Here is a 19,085-nt window from a genome sequence, read left to right as displayed (position 1 = left end):
TTGTTAGGTTAATATTACACATTGTAAATGGACCCCTGTGCCTGGTTGGCGATACTGTATTTTTGTATTCCTCAGAGCACCACTGATGTTCTCCACTACGGTTCTTCACTCTGGATAAGAGCTTCTGCTGAATGGCTGTGATGCAAATGTAATGGTAAATCAGATTATTGCGGACCTGCAGAGAGGAGAGGGGCAAATCCGCTGGGAACCCCAGGTGCACATTCTAACCTGACCGCTCCTGCTCTCCAACAGACGGAGGATGGTGCAGGGGTGGGAGGGGCCTAAGCGCGGTATTGAACTCGGTATTGAAGCCCTGCCAGGGCTTCTGAGGGTCAAAGCCTCACAGGGCAACACACAACTGGTTGTGCTGGTGGGAGAGATTCAGTTAGTCGGAGTGTCCGGTTATTTTCAAGTCAGTAAGTGTTTAGGCCGATTTCAGGTCATTTTTATTTCGCCCCAACTGATATTCCACCCCAACCAACCAATCTTTTTCAACATCTTCAGGTCACAACATCCCCACCCAGTGAGTGTAGCATCGCAGCAGCAAAAGCATAAGTTCTCTGCTGTTACCAGACGGAATTTCCCAACCTGGGCTTGTCCCTGCCTGACAGGGATCTGGTTCCAGCCGGTTCCCTGGAACGAGCGAAGGGTTCATTGAGGGACTTGCCACTCAGACGTAAATATCCGGGAGAGAAAAGGGCGGATCAAAACTCCGCCGGAGTTTTGAATTATAGCCAAAGGGATAAAATCCATACAATTTTTAGTGAGCAAAAAATGTAATATTACACTGTATTGTGTGGGAAAAAAACTGAAGCTTAGAGGGAGGGCGAAGCGCATGAAAGCTCCCGTAGCACTGAATACGGGTGAGCGGCGGTTCTGCAATAATCTGCCGGGCACGGTGTCGGTGCTGGTCGGGTGTCAGGTGGGTCTCGGCGGGGGTACCCGGGGATCCCTGGCGTTGGCAGGTGCGTGCCGGTGCCAGCGGGCAGGTGCCAGCGAGCAGGTGCCACAGGTCCCGTTCACACTCTGCCTGTGTGCAGGCCCCCAAAGGCATGCCTGCGAGCCTGTCCCCAATTAGGCACAATGTGCTTAGGGGATTATGGGGGAATGAATCGGGCCAGTGTACTGCCAGAACAGCCTGCCGGCCCCCTTCTCACAGCCTGAGGGGGGAGGGGGTAAGGGGGAGGGGCAGCGTGACCGGAGGTGGCGGTGGGTCGCTGTAGCTTGTAGTGAGTTAATCCTTTGCCCCCAACCCCCCACCTCGACTCCCCCCCCCCCCCCTCCCATGACTTGGTTATTAATGCCTCATTCAGCTTGTGTTTATCAGATGGCTGCCATTTTTTTTCCCAACAGTCATGAGCAGAGTGAGGAGGGGGTCACAAATGCCTGACTAATGTCCCCAGGCAGCCAATGATCCATCAACTACAGCGACTGGGTACATCTCTCTCTCTCTCTCTCTCTCTCTCTCTCTCTCCTCTCCCTCTCTCTATCTCTCTCTCTCTCAATTTCAATTTCAATTCAATTCAATTCTCTTTATTGGCATGACAAATTTGTACATTTGTATTGCTAAAGCTTGGTAGATACATGGCAATGTATAAAAAAATAAGTAAGAACAACAGAAGTAACAATACATAGTAACAATAACTAACAGTAAAAAGTTGCAATAACAATAAAAATAAATCAGCATAATATAAGAACAGTGTGTGTGCACGTGTTTGTGTGTGTGTGTGTGTGTTTGTGTGTGTGTGTGTGTGTGCGTGCGTGCGCGTGTGTAAATGTTTGCGTATAGGTAAATAGGTGTGGTGTTGTGGTTGTATTCCATCACTCACTGTCCCTCAGCCTGTGGCAGGCAGCAAGAAACTGCACTGCAAGTGTAGAGCACTCCGCTTTTCCCCCCAGGAGTAGTTTTAGTTTTTCTTGGTCAGGAAGGTTGTTGAAAAATGGGCATAACCGGTTAAATTTAGGGAAGTAGATTCTTCTGATTTCTTTATATTTTTCACAGTTGGTTGTGAAGTGCAGCTCTGTCTCCACCTCCCTCAGAGAGCAGTGTTGGCACAGCCTTTCTTCGACAGCTAGCCACGATGTGCGGTGGCGACCTGTCTCAATGGCCAGGCTGTGTTCACTGAGTCTGTACTTTGTCAAGGTGGTTCTCAATTTTATATCAGTCACCATGGTCAGACAGCCTGCCAGGGTGTACTGTCTAGTTAGGGCCAGATAACACTGCATTTTGCTTTGTGTTTGTATTTGAGTGTTCCAATAGGTGATGTAGTTTTGCTTTTGATAGGTTATAATTTGGTTGACTCTAACTGATTTTGTATCAATGTGCTGGTCCTGGGGCTGTGGGTTGTTAGTATTGGTGAGTGAACTAAGTGTCAGGACCAGCTGGTAGAGGGGACTCTTTTCTTTGCTCAACTCTTGGCATTTCAGGGCTTTGTAATGGTATGAGTGGGGGGGTCACTATTTTTTTAATGTTTCCAAAATTTTATTGCCCTCTTTTGAATTCTGATTAATAATGGATATTGGCCTAATTCTGCCCTGCATGCATTGTTTGTTGTTTTTCTTTGTACATGCAAGATGTTCTTGCAGAACTCTGCATGCAGGGTTTCAATTGAGTGTTTGTCCCATTTTGAAAAAAAGTGATTTGAAAGTGGACCCCACACTCCACTGCCATATAGGGCAATCGGTTCAATTACGGATTCAAGTAGTTTAAGCCAAATTCTAATTGGAATTTTAATGTAAATTTGTCGTTTTATGGCATAAAAAGCCCTGCGTGCTTTCTCTTTCAGTTCATTCACTGCAGGATTGAAATTCCCTGTGGAGCTTATTTTCAGACCTAAGTAATTGTATTGTGTGCATGTTTCTATGGGATTTCTCCCTAGTGTGAAATTTGATGTAGTTCCCTGAGATTTGGATCTTTTTTGGAAGATCATGGTTCTGGTCTTTTTCATGTTTACTGCCAGGACCCAGGTCTGGCAAAGTTGTTCTAGCAGATTCAAGTCTCTCTCTCTCTCTCTCTCTCTCTCCCTCTCTCTCTCTCTCTCTCTCTGCAGCTGTAAGGGCATGCAGTTTCATAATGCCACACGTCGCATTTGTTTTCATTCAGATTTGTGGCGTTGAAGCGTTTCCTGAAAACTGTATTCATAGAACCTGAGAGAGGCAAAAACGTAACTAGGTAACTAGCACCAGGCCAGGTATATGGGTCAGCCGTTACCTTTTGGATGTCTTACCACCTAAAGGCTCCAGCTTGTTCAAAATTCAGCAGCAAGAGTTTTATTTCAGAGCAGTAGAAGGACACATATCGCCCCAATCGTTGTCACACTCCACTGGTTTCCTGATAGTTTTAGGCCTGATTGTAAAATGTTATTATATTTAAAGCTTTACACAGCCTGACCCCTACCTATATTCCTGAGCTTTCCATGCCATACAGTTCTGGAGGACTGATCGGTTACTCACAGAGTGATCTCCTCACTCCTGTGTTCCAGACTAAACACTAAACGTGACAGACCCTTCTCAGAGGACCAAGCTCTGGAATTCACTTCCTGTTACAGGTCACAGGAACATTTCTGTGCACTAGAAAGGCAGGGGCAGTCAACAATTTTACGTCTCTTTTAAAAGCGCTTTATTTTTCATTAGCCTTTTGTTTAATTTCCATTTTGTTATTCTCATTCTTATTTTTATGTATTTCAATAATCTCTTATCCTTTTCGATGCTGTCCATGTTTTGTTGGTCTAATTTTACCTTTATGTGTTACTTTTTGTGTTACTTTTGTTTATTGTATCCTTTTTCTGTTGTTTTGTAAAGTGCTTTGAGCACCATATTCAGAAAAGCACTATTATTATTATAACCAGTCAGTGACAAAGTGACCTTAACTTGCATGATCGGGGCTATAGCTTTTCATAGACAACACTTCAAGTGGCATCTGTTCTGGAACCTGAAGTGCTCCTCAAACATGCAGGTCATAATGAGTAAACATTGCCCAGAGTTTCAGGAAGTGATCAAAAACAAATTAGAATTAGGCAATGGCAAGGCACTGGAGGGACTCGGCCAAGCGACCATAAACCAGGCTGCATTTTTTAAACTCACTTCCTAGTCTTATTGAGGGACGTTGCCCACTAGCGTCAGTGCGACTGGCCTTTCATCCATCTGTTTCAAAGTCAACGGTAACAATGGACGAATCAGGGACAGTTTGCGTCACTGTCGAGTAACTGTATCTCATGCGCCTAGCGGACAACTGGACTTGATGTCCCAACTGTGAAGTCTCTGGCTCCAAATAGTACAACATAGCGGCGTCCACAAACTCTACAGTCTATGGACTGGGCTAGAGTTAGGCTCAAGAGTGCCACTGAGGTGAGCTCTACAAAGACAGAGGCTGAGGACAATTCAGCTCAGTCAGTTGAGGAACTTCACTGAAATTAATTTCTGAATTGACCTGAAATGTCATTTCTCCAAACATTGACTAAAAAGCAATAAACCCATGTAATAGGCAGACACAGACTTCAGGCCTCTGGATGACTCCCTCTTTTTTATTTTACTTCCGACGAGCAACCACCAGCATGTCACAATATGGAATTAAAATGGCCACCACTCCATGTGGCCAGTGCAGTCATGTGGCATAGCCTTATAAAGACCCATAGGACACACCTTCCCTACACTGATCCCAATGGACCACTACACATGCCACATTGATATTCCGGTTCTGAATAACAGAACTTCCAAAAACAATAAAACATTTTATGATGACACTTTCTTTTAGATCTGATACATTTTGTAACCCATTAAAGAGACAGATGAGAGTTTTAATGAGTATGATACGTTCTCAGTGTCTTGCCTGGAGAGTCACACCCCATTTCTGATCATCATGAGACTGTTTTACTGATGAGTTACAGCTCAGTCAGACAGCCACTTCCTAGCATTTTAGAACTGAGGACAAAGACCCTAATACGCTTTACAAGTGGCTAATAACTTCAAAACCCTTCAAAGTAACTGTCCTGTTTGCAAAGCAAGTGACTAAAACACCATATAAAATGGTACTCAATGGCAGTGTCTTTACCCTAAACTGACCACTAATTATTTTTCACAAACCCAGTTTCAAAGGATGTTCATCAAAACATAAAAAGAAAATCAAACAATCATTCTACACAAAAAATATGAGTATGAGATGTCAATGAATTACATTTAAGTAAAAGATGACCTGAAATTACATTGGTAATAAACTATATATGACCCATGCATCAGATCTCAATAATTACTAAGGTAAATGCATAATATTAAATCAACAATCAAGACTACAGGTACAGCTGCAGTCTTATGGGGGCTGCCTGCTGCTCAAACACAGGTATATCTGCAGTCCTATGAGGCCTACCTGCTGCTCAAACACAGGTATACCTGCAGTCTTAGGGGGCCTACCTGCTGCTCAAACACAGGTAGAGCTGCAGTCTCATTGGGCCTACCTGTTGTGTTCTTTAGGAAGCATGCTGTGGCAGTGGAGGGGGCAGGGGCAGTAGAATGTGAAGGAGATTGGAGGCTTATTCTCTGGTCCCCATCCTCTGGGCTGGTGGTGCGGTGTCAGAGGTATCAGTCTAGGGCTGCCTCCTGATTATCCTGCTTCCTGCAGAAGCAACACAGGCACTGGGCTGAGTCTCTTCTTTACTTGAAACCAAGGAGGACAAAGGGCACACACACACACATGCACACACACACATGCACGCACACGCAAATATGCACAAGCACACGCCCGTGTATGCACATACACACACACACACACACACACACACACATGCGCACACACACACGCACGCACAAGCACACGCCTGTGTACGCAGACACACACACACACACACACGCACGCACAAGCACACGCCTGTGTACGCACACACACACACACACACACACACGCACGCACAAGCACACGCCGGCGTTACGCACACACACACACACACGCGCGCGCATGCGCACATGCAGAAAATCACCACCAAATAGGGTGCCCCACTCGGCCATTATAACGTCAATAACACAAAATATGAGCCTTTGAATATTTCGATAAAGAAGTCATTTTGCTGCTCTATAGATCCAGACCAAAGAAAAATCTCCGGGTCCGGAAGTGGTCGTGTGATGTCACAATACACAGTATGTGTCAATCACATAAATGAACAGCTGACCCAGCAATTTTTTAAACTCTGTGACATACCAGAGTTTAAAAAACCAAAGGACCAATGAGAGGCCAGCTAGAAGCAAAACCATTATTTAATGAACTGAAGAAGAATTTAGAAAAACATGACCTAGGGGTGACATAGGGGTGACAGGAGGTAAGAGCGGTTGTCTAGGCAGTCGGAGGGTTGCCGGTTCGATCCCCCGCCCTGGGGCGTGTCGAAGTGTCCCTGAGCAAGATACCTAACCCCTAATTGCTCCCAACGAGCTGATTGGTACCTTGCATGGCAGCCTTTCACCGTTGGTGTGTGACTGTGTTTGTGAATGGGTGAATGAGAGGCAGCAATTGTAAAGCGCTTTGGATAAAAGCGCTATATAAATGCAGTCCATTTGCCATTTACCATGACCTGAGATCCATCATAGACAAAATGTCAGAAAGTACAGGTTCTAAACTCTGACTTTCTTGAAAAATGGAACAAATTCTAAGAGTTTTTTTAATCTGTAACGAGACAAACCAGATGACACTTTCTTAAATATATTTGAATCTAAGGTGATTTTACATTTAATAGAATAGTGATGTCACAGAAGCCCAATTTCAAGTTGTCTCCAAAGCTTTTTCTAGTGGTTTGGCAAAAAGAAAAAACTGGAATATCTGGGCTTGCAGACACAAAAGGCACATCTGCATTCTTTGTCTCTTTATCACAGATTTGTACAAGCACTGCAATGTATTTCAAGAGCTTAAATGGGTCAAAACTTTACCCTCAAAACTGTACCCTTTTATAGGTGTGCAAATGATTTAGTTAGCCAGGTACAGTATTAGGACGTGTTGCTAGTTAGCACTGTAGATTTAGATAAAATAAATGAAAATTTACCCTATTTGCTATGACCATCATTTCCAGATGTCTATCAAGGCTTACCTAACTGACAGTTGGTGCCCAACCTTACACACGTGTCTACTGTAACACACATTGCTAATACAAACAAACTAGGTATGCAGCTAGCCAACATTTTTACACAATTAATTGCTTAACTATCATTGCAAGGTAACCTAATTAGCAAGCTAAGCATCAACTTTATTTGCCCAATCAGCAACCGTGGGTAACAGCCACTTGCCTGACTAGCAAGGGCTTGGTCAGCCTGGTGACATTTAAATTGACCTATTAAGTATTATGCTAGCTAAAGATCACATCTGGCTATTTATAAATCTGCACTCTAAAATTGATAGTACATGCTAACTATCAAGCGTGCAGTTCTGGTGGCTATTTCTGACAGATCAAGACAAGCCTAGCTATGAAAAAACAGAATTAATAAGAGTGACTTGGTGTTCCTTCATACAGCTGTAAGAAATACATCAAAGCATTGACCTATAAGAAGCGTATGCCTCCTCCAACTCTCTTTTTTCGATAGAGGTCACGTGACTCCCACATACCCTTCCTAAGAGCAGTAACCCACAGCAGGAGAGAGCCAACAAGTGACTGGAGAACGAATGTCAGGACCTATCGTGTGTTACAACCATTTCAACCAATCATGGCATTTTCCTTTAAAAACCGGACACTTTATTGGTTCGTACAGAAACTGGCAGTGATTGACAGCACATGGCACACCCATTATGAGGTTCAGTAAACTCAAAATCTCTCCCCAATCACTACAGAGAAAAGTTTTTATTTTATTTTAATAAATAATTACAGCTATGATTATTCAGGGAAGATCCCAAGAAATGTCAATTTTTGGCAAAGATATTGCCCATTGCAGTCCTGACAGAGATACTTTGACTCAACCAAAATGGGCGGTAAAAATGCAAAACAGGCTTGTCTCTCTCGCTGTCTCTCTCTCTATCTCTCTCCCTGACTCCCTCTCCCTCTCTCCCTATTGGTTCACAGGTGTGACTGCACAGCAAATAAGATTTCTTTCTTGAAGGTGTATAATGAAGGTCGTACACTGAGCCGACAAAATAAATGAAAGGATGACAGTCAAAAAAGGCAACATTGTGACAAGATATAGATAATCCAGACAAATATTTTAGCAAGCCATTTCCAAATCCAGTTTTTCCAATCGGAAGTAATGTGTAGACTGAGCTTGTCACTCGGGCAGACAGAGGTCCTTCAGTAACAAAACCGAAATCCACTTTGAGAAAAAATCCTGAAATGCAATAAGATGTGTTTGAAGTAGAAATACTTCATGAACCTTCTGTCTGTTTTTTATATGCCAATAGTTTTAAGTCCAAATCAGGCTAAATTTACTACATTTACGATTTTGCATCACTTAATATGTTTGTTTAATCTGGCAAGTGAATAAATACTTTATTGAGTCTAAACATGCCTCTATGACCCCAGACTGAAAAAAAAAATTGCCAGGTCTTCTATTCTTGCCTGTGTTTGCAGAGTTTACAGACATTACCATTAAATCGAATAATCACATGCATAATGTGTATTACATAAATTATAACTGTCAGTTTAAAAGTGATCTTGTGTCAGAATGGGGGGACTGAATGGGATGCACCACAGATGGGCAGGGGGGGTCAAGGTTTAAAAACTCACAGCAGATGTTCCCAGAGAATAAACAAGGGAACATTGCTTTATGCCAAACTTTGAGCATCCCCATCGTTCACAACATCCTCCCTCAAAACATGAAGCCTACCCATCAGAGGGGCCGGCAGCTGCTGAGATTGGCTGCTGGGTGAAGGGTCAGGGGTCACCGTTGAAACTCCTCACGGGCTAACATCAGGTGGCCGCGCCTTCTCTCTTCTGCGACTTCCTGTTTGCTTTCATTGACCTTCAACCCCAGTTATTCGCAGCATGCTATCACTGATACACCAACACCAGAACACAGAGTCTTCGGTGTGGATAACTTTCCACCATGACATTTAGATATGTAACATGGGCAGAGAAGTTCCTTAACGGCAGTGTGTGTGTGTGTGTGTGTGTGTGTGTGTCTGTGTGTGTGCGTGCGTATGAAGGGTCAGGAGAGGTGCAGCCCAGTTGGCTGCAGACCAACAGACAGCCAGCGACACCCTGAGTAACCTTTATCTCCAGCCTTTCCCACACATGCTGTCTCCCCGTTTGGCTTTTTACACACGTCAGGTAATATTATGTCCTGTGTGTTTCAAAGACGGCAGTTTTTACAACATCTCAGGATTATTGAGTCCCGCATGTCCCCTGAAACGAACTGGCACAGAAACTGGCACGCAAAAATGGCACAGACTAGGCATAGACAATAATGCCCCACCTTACACATGCCACACAAATAACCAAGTTCTAATGTTGTTACACTGTTAACAATAATGATCTGTTGACTATGTATTTGGAGTGTGAAGTTCTGGTGTGAATTTCACTGGACTCACTGTACACATAAAATGGTGTTCCTCCTTTAGCGTGCTTATATAGAAAATGCCATACATCCTTACAGGACCATCCAATTTAACATAACATAACATAATAAGAGGAACAGGCCATTCAGCCCAACAATGCTCACCATTTTCCTGACTAAATTAGTGCTCTGATTACCGACAGACTAGATAGTACCTAACACTGTATCAAACCTAGTCTTGAAAATACCCAGATTTTCTGCCTCTACTTACGTGACCTGGCAGGCTATTCCACACACTGACCACTCTCTGCATGAAAAAAATTATTCCTAACGTCTGTATGGAATTTTGCTCGTTTCCATTTACGTCCCCTCATTCAACTAACAGAAATCAACTTGAATAATCTCTTGTAGTTCACTTTGTTGAACCCCTTTATGAATTAAAACACCTCAATGAAATCACCCCTGAGTCTCCTTTTACTGAGCTTGAAGAGATTAAGCATTTTAAGTCCTTCCTCGCAGCTTTTATCTTTCATACCAGGAATCAATTTGGTTGCTCAACTTTGAACTTCTTTGAATTTAAAAGGCTTGTAAGTTTATTTTCTGACAATATAAGCCAAATGAAAGACTTGAGATTTTCATAGGGACTGTTTTGATGTACAGTTCACAAGTCCAGCTACGTGCTTTAACCAGGGCTCGATTCAAACGTTACTCATTTCATTTAAGTGTAACTTACTGTTTTTTCTCATTTTCAGGTAAATACGAAGATTTCCAAGAACAGCACCCGGTGTGCTTTCCATGACATTCTTGGAAGAAGCTACATAAGCCATGAGCGGTAGAAAGAACTAAAGGTGGTGTGCTTTTCAGAGCAGACTGCCGCAACTCTTCGGAAAGAAGCCCTTTGTTCCCCTTAAGCCAATCCTTTGGGGCTCTTACTCAGAGATAAGTTTTATTGTACAGTGGTAACTTGCCAAATGGTATTATGTGCATTGTGAAACATCTTCATTGACAAATCAGTGACACTTGTAGAAAAGAAAACCTGTTGTAAATAAATTTATGCCAACGCCCCGAATGTTCCCAGCACAGCACCATTTTAGGCGCTTACATTCTCAATATTATCAACACTCACAGCATTCAGCACCAGGCAGGACTGCAGGCAAATGGCACAATGTGCAGAGAGAAGAACAGTAGCATGCTAGTTTTCTGTTAGCGTCAGTTTGATTCTATCAAAATCACGATTAAAATTGAGCAAAGGGCTCCGTGTTTCTCTAACCACACACAAAAGTGATTTGGAATGGGTAAAAGTTCATAATTCATTACATTACAGGCATTTAGCAGAGGGTCTTATCCACAGCAACTCACACAACATTTTACACTGTATCCATTTATACAGCTGAATATATACTGATGCAATGCAAGTTAAATACATTGCTCAAGGGTACAACAGCAGTGTCCTATCCATGAATCGAACCTGTGACCTTTAGGTTACAAGCCCAGTTCCTTACCCATTATCTACCGGCTACCGGTTGCTGCCAGGATCCGGTTCAAAGCCCTGACCCTTGCCTACACTGCAGCCAACAGGACAGCCCCCATCTACTTGCAGGACATGACTCGATTCTATGTGCCTGCTCGACCACTCCGCTCTGCGGCAGCAGGGCGCCTTGTAACCCCTCCCACCCGCCCAAAGGGATCACAGAGCTTCTCCACCCTAGCTCCCCAGTGGTGTAACGAATTCCCCGTCCCTCTCCGAACCTCCCCCTCACTACCCATCTTCTGCCGTGGCCTGAAGACTGATCTCTTCAGACTATACCTAGTCTAACCACCACCACGCTGTATATTTCACTCTAAATCCCCCCCCCCCCCACCCCACATTTTCATGATACTTGTTACATGTTGCCCCATCCCAGCACTTTTTGGTAATTTGTATTTGTCCTAATACTGTAGCTTATTCTTCTGCCTAGTTGGCTTTGCAGAGGTTAGGTCTGAATAGTGTTCACTGTGTGAACTAAACTGTGTTCTTGGCTAGAAATAGCTGTACAAAATAAGTATTGTATCTTACTGAACCTGTGTTTAGTAGTTGTCTATGACCATGAAATGCACTTTTTGTACGTCGCTTTGGATAAAAGCGTCTGTCAAATAAATGTAATGTAATAGCAATTTCTCATGACATGGACGTACTCAGAATGCATCTGTATTTTTGAACAAATGCTTGACTCTGTTTCAACTTAATTACATCCAGTAGGATTTTTAGGGTGTGAACGTACAAATACACGTGCACACATGCACACACACACACGTAGCCTGCCCAAAGGCAAACCAACAACCAAATGTCTTCAAATGTCTTAAGACCATATTTAACATCTTTGACAGGACAGATACAGAGGATATGATTTCTGCTCCAGGACTCTTGAGGTACAAGCATCCATAAGCTCACTTTCACTCGCTCCAGTACTTTGATGTCCTCATTTTATTTACATTTTATTGATCTATGCAATAAATGTTTATTTTGACAGATTAAGAGCTCAGTACTCTAACAATCCACCAACAATACAAGCTCAAATTCATCAACACAGGATTCATCTTTAGACTGGGATTCCTCATTCTTGTCAACTGCAAAATATACTTCCCTCTGGGATTTTACATTACATTACAGTTAATTTACGACGATAATTATTATTATTTTAAGTCTTAGCTTTGTCTAATACCTATGAAAAGTAAGCGCGTGGGGTGACAGGCATTAACCACGCAACTACAGCGAAGGAAGTTGTACTTACCGAAAACTTGAGTCCCGTTGTAGTTCCTATGTGTGCGTTTCGGAATTCTCACTTTCATAGCGCCCATCGAACGACTTCTCTGTGCAGGACAGATAAATGAAACCATCAGTCGCTGTTGGATCGATCGTGCCGCGTGTTACGTCAGTGGACGTGGAATCCGTTGCAGTAAATTATCAGTCCGCAGCGCAGTGCCCAGGCAGCGCGCGCAGAGTCATGTTATTGCACAGAGGCTCGACCCGCGCTGCCGGAATGCGACGCTGGAAAAAGACACGCGCATGAGGCAAGGTGGAGATGCAGCACTGCCTCTAGCTGCAAGGTAACAGATCCGCGCAAGTAATACTACCGCAACCACTGCCTGTGATCCTAAATCGGTAGGGTAATAAAATATCAATCTCTGATCTAAAGCTCTTGGTGTACAATGATGTACGCGGCCACTAAGTCATTTTAAAATTAAGACAATAGCAGGCGTACATTCAAACGGTGATGATTATTGTTTAAATATAACACATTTGTATTTAAAAAGAAAATGTCAAAATTAGAAATCAAAAGACGACCAAATTACAACGAATACTTATACTATTTCGAGTAGCTACTATGCCTGACCATCGACGACGGAAAATGTTTGTATTATTTTAAAGGAATCCATTAATTATTCCAGTCTAAAAAACTTGTTGCCTTGCCTGATATTTTGATTTCGTGACAGGTTACAAGTTTGGCACCATACAGAATATTCCGATAATTCTCTGGTTTAGCTTGCGCGACGAACTCTACACAAAAACTATTCTTGTAGCGCAGTGAATGTTTACGAAACTTTTGTAAACTGTAATTTTATTCAGCATTACCTATACACAGGCTACACTAGCCACACAAAAGACTAATCCTGATCATAACAACAGCAACCATTAGGCCTATATTGTTTCTAGTGGACACTTACCTGCATTTGATATAGTACACCAATAAAGGCTTTGATAAAACACTGAACAATTCACACAAATGTCTCGGGATGCTTGTAACTGCTGGTCCGTGTCCGGTGGCTGGAGCTCCATCCCATTGCTGATTCACTCTGCCTCCTCCTGCTCGTTCATAACGGAACAGCCCGCCAGCAAAACTCAGTGAAATGTTTCTTAGTCAAATCCTCCTCGCGGGAACGATGCAGTGCAGCAGTATTGGAACGTCCTGGAATTTGCCTGTTGCTATTTAACATGTCAGCGACACCCTGCACGAGTCAGTAAGGTCACAGGAAGCCTCAAAGCACCCTCCAGAGTGGCAGTCACGTGATGTCGAAACGATGGCTACTAACTTCTCTGTGCAAAAAAAGCCGAATTCTCATTCTGAACGCAGTCATAAATTAAAGTTACAAATGCTTCTCCACATTCTGTCAGTTCAGATGTCCTACGACACAAGTTCAAAAGGACAGCGTAAAGTAGCCTACAGTGTTAGTTAGCGAAGAGTTTTAATTGTCTCATGAAACCGTTAAACAAACGGAAATAGGCTATGTTATGGTATGGAATACCAAATTAGCCTAAACCCCAAAATTGTTGTGGTATTGAACGGCCATGAATCCGATATGGCATAAAATATAACAATTTAAAGAGGAGAAAATTAAACTTGCCTTTTCATCTTTATTATTTTTCATTTATTTTTTGTTAAAACACGGTTAATCCGCTCATGTAAACGATTAGTTAAAAATATATTTTTGTACAGGTCTCGCTTAGCATACTATTGGCTTAATACTTAACACGCATTTCATTATAAATTATTGTCCCGAAATATATTTTAAAAAACGATATCGAAATCTTCTTCAACCAGACAAAACACATTTTAGAAGATGAGAATGCCGTAGATTAGACGCAGGGAGTCTTCGCCATTCCAAATGAAAACATTTACAGGCTCAAAACTGAGGTGCAGGCTTTAGACTAACTGGCAAACAGGTGGTATGGACGATGTTATAGCCTAATGGACATTTCAATATTGCCTAGGTTACCCCTAATTCAACAATCCTGGTTAGGCTACTCCCGGTTTTAGTAGACTATACTCCAGATCCAGGATAGCAAACGCATTCATGAATATCCATACATATTTAATACTGTCCAGGCTATAACTGTATTTCGTAAGACGGTGACATTGATTTATGGGGTATTGCTTACCACACAGGCCTGCAACTCTGGGCAAAATGCAGAACGACATTAGAAGTATTAAACTGTTGCCATGACATGGGAAAGGAGAAAATAATGGCCCTCGACACTCAAGAGGTCGGCTTAATAATCCCCTTTCAAGTAAAACTTTACCCAAAAATTCCGTGAAAATGTGTTCGCGAGAAACGTTTCAGCGCCACATAGAGCACGTGTGACATTCGGGAATTCCGCGGAGCATCCCACGGTTGTGAATTATTGTCTCCGATGGCTAAAATCACCGCATCGTCTCTAACCGGTCAGTGCTGGCTGGGCTTGTCGCAGGGTTAGCCTCTGCCTGTGTACTTTTTAAGACGTGTTGCCTCTCCTTACTGTAAAGGAATCCCAAGAAAGATAGGCCTTCTATTTTCTCCTTCGAAATTATAATCATTTACACTTTACTCTCCAACGGAATGCGAAGAGAATGGCAAGAGTATTGTCACGAGCAACAAACTATCGCATTACTCCCTGGTGACGTTTCCACATAACAGACATCCTGGTGGATCATACAGCGTTATTTACTGCAACCCTTTCAGGTCACGGTCATGGACATAGGAGCAGTGTCTTGTGCCCCACTTAGGAATCAAAACTAAAATCGTTCTGCATTACCGACTAATTTCCCCTCAAGAACAGCGCCTTCTTTTAAATGTGGGCGCGTGTTTCTTCTCCCCGTGCTGATCAGGGACTTAAGGTCTGGTGGTATTTGAACCGTTTGGTAGCGCTTATCCCGTCAGTGCTCTTCGGATTTTCTGCCCTCTGCTGCTGAAAGGGTGGCACTGCAGCTGGTCCAGCAGATCATATCTGCACCACATCCTCCCTAAAAGTAACACTAAATTGAGCGGGACAAGAAGGGCAAAGGTTACAGGCAGGTTTATGAGACAGGTTTATGTTAGATAATTTAAACTTGTGGTCAGTGGTCAACAAATTTACTTTAATTTCCCAATTGTCTACCAATAGCTTTCAGATTAGTAGAAGTATCCACAGAGGCAGTGACCAATAAGGTGTGGTCACCAACAAGTGAAGGCCACAAAATGTTGTTTTTTCATACTTTTATCAGTTTCACCAAACAGAAACAAAATTACTCCTTCCATTTCTATTTTGAGAGAAACCTGGAGATCAAAAGCTCTCAGGAAGGACAGGACGTAAGTCCTTGCTCAGAGATAACTGTTCTGGATTTAAATTTATTTGGCCCATTCACATATTTTAAATTGTACTTTCCATTTCCATAATGCAGAGTAAATGCCAATTTAACCTCAAGGGTAATTTCTTATATTGCTAGTAAAATATTTTTTAAAGCCCTGAACCTCATGTTCATGAAACTACACTTTAAAAACAACACACCAAGAATGCCACCCCCCCCCCCCCGCCCCCCCAAAACAAATTTAAAAAATACAGATTGTATATGAAGTAAAATCAAGTAGAACAGCCAATCTGGGTCTGTATGATGCCCTAGATGTTCCTATGAATAGCTGAATCAAATCTAGAAAAAGCTACAATTGAAATAACAAACACTTTTTTTATTACAAAAAGTAACTGCTTTTCATGTTATCAAATATTTTCCATTCGTTATTTTTAAATAGATCTTACAGCTGATAGTTCAGAGAGACAGTCAGAAGCTGTAATGCATACAACCAGAAACCAGTCTCAACACTAGTCTCCTCAGTAGTCTTTAATAAAAGCCATAAATTGTTAAAGAAAATATTAAATGTGTTTTCAGAAAAATATTTCACAAGCATTATTTCATACAATAGTTCAAAGTCTCCTTGTTCAGTCCTAAGATTTTGCTTTTCTGGTAAACAAAAGCATTAGCACTGAAGGGAGACAAAAACATCTAAACAGTACATCATATTAGCTGACTTTAGTAAGGTCTTTACAAAGAGAATAGGAACTTTTTAAATACATGATCTGAACACCATTAAACTAGTCAGTCAGTGGCTTGACAGTCTGACATTGTTATATCCAAAGCAAAGACTGACAAAAATCCTCCAATAATTAAGTGTCAGGCTAATTTGGGTTAGATGAGAAAGTAGGGCTTCTTCTGTTGGATTTGACTTCAGAATCGCATTGTGTGGATAGAAAACAGCACGAATCGTCACCCTATGACCTCTTGAGTACACGCAACATTAAGCCATGACAAACTGCGAGAAATAATCAGCCTTTCCTCGACGGCCACATCAGGAGGCCATTTTGTGGACTGCGACTGTGATGCTCCCATGGGTTTTCATCAAGATGTTTCTGCAGAGAGGAAACATTTAATGACCACACGTTAAAAAGCAACATTTACATCAGGAAACAACTTTAACACAAGTCTAAATTGATCCAGGATCAGTGACTGATGTGGTTGAAAGGTGAAAACGGTTCTCTCCCTCTCCACCTTAACCGATGTGTGGTGAGCGTTCTGGCGCAAAATGGCTGCCATGCATCACCCAGGTGAGTGCGAAACATTGGTCGTGGGTGAGGTGAGTTCCCCTTCATCACTGTAAAGCACTTTGAGCATGAAGAAAAGTGCTATATAAACACAACAATTCATTCATTTGTTCATTCATTCATAAACAAAATATTTGATGGTCCAACTGTGATGATGGTTCCTGTGGTAAGTGCAAAATAAGCACAAGGCTAAGGTAGTCCTGCACTGTTAAATGTTTAGAGCACCTAGGAGGACAAACAGCCCTATGCAGTGAATCCGTTCCTGAACAGGCCTGAAAATGGTCTCATTGGAAATTGTACTTCACAGGTGAATGCGCATTTCCGTCACATCCACTAGGGGCAGCATATACAGAGCCACTAGACTTCGGCCACAAAGGAACCATATAGAAACAAAGTAAAAATCTGACGAAGCAGATACTACATTAATAAATGAGGAAATATGGGAAGCAGCCTGATTAGAGTTCCTTATCCTCACATTTTAAATGCAGGTTTGACAGGTGAAAGTGGTAAACAAGGTTCTGTGTTTACAGTGGCTGCATTTTATAGCTTGTAATTCAGTCGGAAGCAGTAAATGTGTATAAAATACAGCCCCCTCAGAGCCACAGAATCAACCACCAACAGCCCTCCCACTGCAGTGTTTGAATAATCTCAGATTAACATTTAATGATATACTGATTCAGCAAAAAATCAGTTCCATATATTGCATGGTGCTCATGGCTATTTTTGGTCTGTTTTCAGCAACACACCGATCTTTACAAATTATTATTTGTCACCTAGTGGATTAATTATTACTAAGACTCCATTTCCCATAGTTCCCTCTGATCGTCTCACCCCGAGTCGGACTCCAGGCACACGGTGGGGGTGTCGGTGGGGTCCCTCATCAGCGACGCTGCCTGTCGCGCCAGAACAGACACCACCCCGCCGTGCTCATCCGAGAGAGACCCCCGGCCTGCAGACAGGACGGCAGCAAACAGACGTCAACAGCCTGAGCATACCATCACACACTATCACTGTTCTATCAATATGGAAATAAACTGCTTCAGCATTGTATCAGTCTTTAATTGAGTTTAATTACGCTTGCCTAAAATAAATTAACTACTAAAAAATATATACAAGCATCTCCAAATGAGGTTTCATTATTAATGTGAAAACAGTGAGTGCACAAGACAAGATGATCCAAATCAATTATTAAAATACAGTATTAGCCTAAATTATAGTACAAATTAGGTACAATAAAAACCGTTTTAAAACAGACTTGAGGGGAGGAAAGCACATTCTTGAGGAAGGGGGGTTTGCAAATTCTTCAGATACGTTTTATTTTCACAGTTTTACTGGATAGGTCCCCAAAACAAACAAAACACTTTTCTGAAAGAACACACTCTACTCTAGTACTTCAAGAAAACATGCACGCGAGACGGCAGTTCTCAAAATATGTGATACTATGTGTATGACTGACTGTAAAGAACAGTGGAAAAACAACTTTCACAAGTTCTCCGCAGACAAATTAGATGCAAGGACACCAACAGATTAGATTACCGCCGTGCACTCTCAAACTGAAATTCGCTCCACTTACATCCTAAATTGTGACCTTGTTGATCTGTACAGAGGACGCCGACGATGGAAGGATTCTTCATACTGCACAAGGGTGAAAAACGTAAAAACAATACTGCTTTTAGCTGGCAACAGCCCAGTGTTGTGTACAGTCACAGAACTCTCTTCTGTACAGGCAACGTTATTTGCGTAATTTGGTGAATACGCGTCACCTCAATCATCTAGGCATCTAGCTTTCTAGATTGACTCAACTGTCAGTAATTAAATTGACTAACTTCGGTAGCCAACCATTTTTGCACTGAAATGTGTAGAAATTCATGGATCATTAGCTATAAGGATAAAACAAGTTTGCTAGCCTGTCAGCTCGCTAGCTAACAAAATGATAACATTACAATTAAAATGGTGATACACTTTGATCGTAAAATTACAATTATAAACTTACGTGTCGTCTAGGTGCTGTTCTAACGTCGACTCCATTGTTGTCTGTACAATAAGCCAGATATTAAGACCGATGTTCGCCTTCAATTTTCTCTGTTCTTGCTCTTCCCTTCCTCCTGTGCTGTCAGCTGACAACCGCACACATGACCACTCATTCTAAGGGTGCCCGCAAGGGACAAATTACAAATGCCATTACTCAAAATTGCGTTGCGTTAATGCGTGCTACTGTTTCTGATAATTATGACTGTGATAGCTTAACCAGAAATAAAAAATA

General features: G+C 42.2%; 2 protein-coding genes across 5 annotated transcripts in view; both read right to left on the bottom strand.

Moving 5' to 3' along the window:
• Positions 1-15,744, bottom strand: part of slc16a4 (solute carrier family 16 member 4) — a 41,254-nt gene extending 25,510 nt beyond the window's left edge. For 2 of the 4 annotated variants that reach the window (XM_035382144.1, XM_035382147.1), the window contains exons 1-3: positions 13,159-15,744; positions 12,225-12,303; positions 5,451-5,608 (exon numbers count right to left, since the gene is read on the bottom strand). In XM_035382144.1, the coding sequence (XP_035238035.1) occupies positions 5,451-5,473 (23 nt within the window). In that variant the 5' untranslated portion in view covers positions 5,474-5,608; positions 12,225-12,303; positions 13,159-15,744. Of the gene's footprint in view, positions 1-5,450; positions 5,609-12,224; positions 12,473-13,158 lie in introns of those variants that run through there. The other 2 variants (XM_035382145.1, XM_035382146.1) reach the window with 2 other exon arrangements.
• A 151-nt stretch (positions 15,745-15,895) lies between these two features.
• Positions 15,896-18,978, bottom strand: lamtor5 (late endosomal/lysosomal adaptor, MAPK and MTOR activator 5). The gene is made up of 4 exons (XM_035382138.1): positions 18,816-18,978; positions 18,396-18,457; positions 17,654-17,771; positions 15,896-16,630 (listed from the first exon to the last, which is right to left on the bottom strand). Exons 1-4 carry the CDS (start codon positions 18,848-18,850, stop codon positions 16,570-16,572), a joined length of 276 nt encoding a protein of 91 aa, XP_035238029.1. The 5' UTR covers positions 18,851-18,978; the 3' UTR covers positions 15,896-16,569.
• Positions 18,979-19,085: the final 107 nt, after the last annotated feature.

Source organism: Anguilla anguilla, chromosome 11 (assembly GCF_013347855.1).
Source record: "Anguilla anguilla isolate fAngAng1 chromosome 11, fAngAng1.pri, whole genome shotgun sequence".
NCBI classification, from domain to species: Eukaryota; Metazoa; Chordata; class Actinopteri; order Anguilliformes; family Anguillidae; genus Anguilla; species Anguilla anguilla.
The sequence above is the reverse complement of the archived record's forward strand: the minus strand, read 5'-3'. Positions and strand labels throughout refer to the sequence as shown.

Coding starts and splice junctions, on each gene's coding strand:
- lamtor5 (XM_035382138.1), bottom strand. CDS start 18,850: ATGGAGTCGACGTTAGAACAGCACCTAGACGACAC. Junction 18,458..18,815: donor GAACAGCACCTAGACGACAC/GTAAGTTTATAA, acceptor ACCCTTGTGCAG/TATGAAGAATCCTTCCATCG. Junction 16,631..17,653: donor TGCCTGGAGTCCGACTCGGG/GTGAGACGATCA, acceptor TCCTCTCTGCAG/AAACATCTTGATGAAAACCC.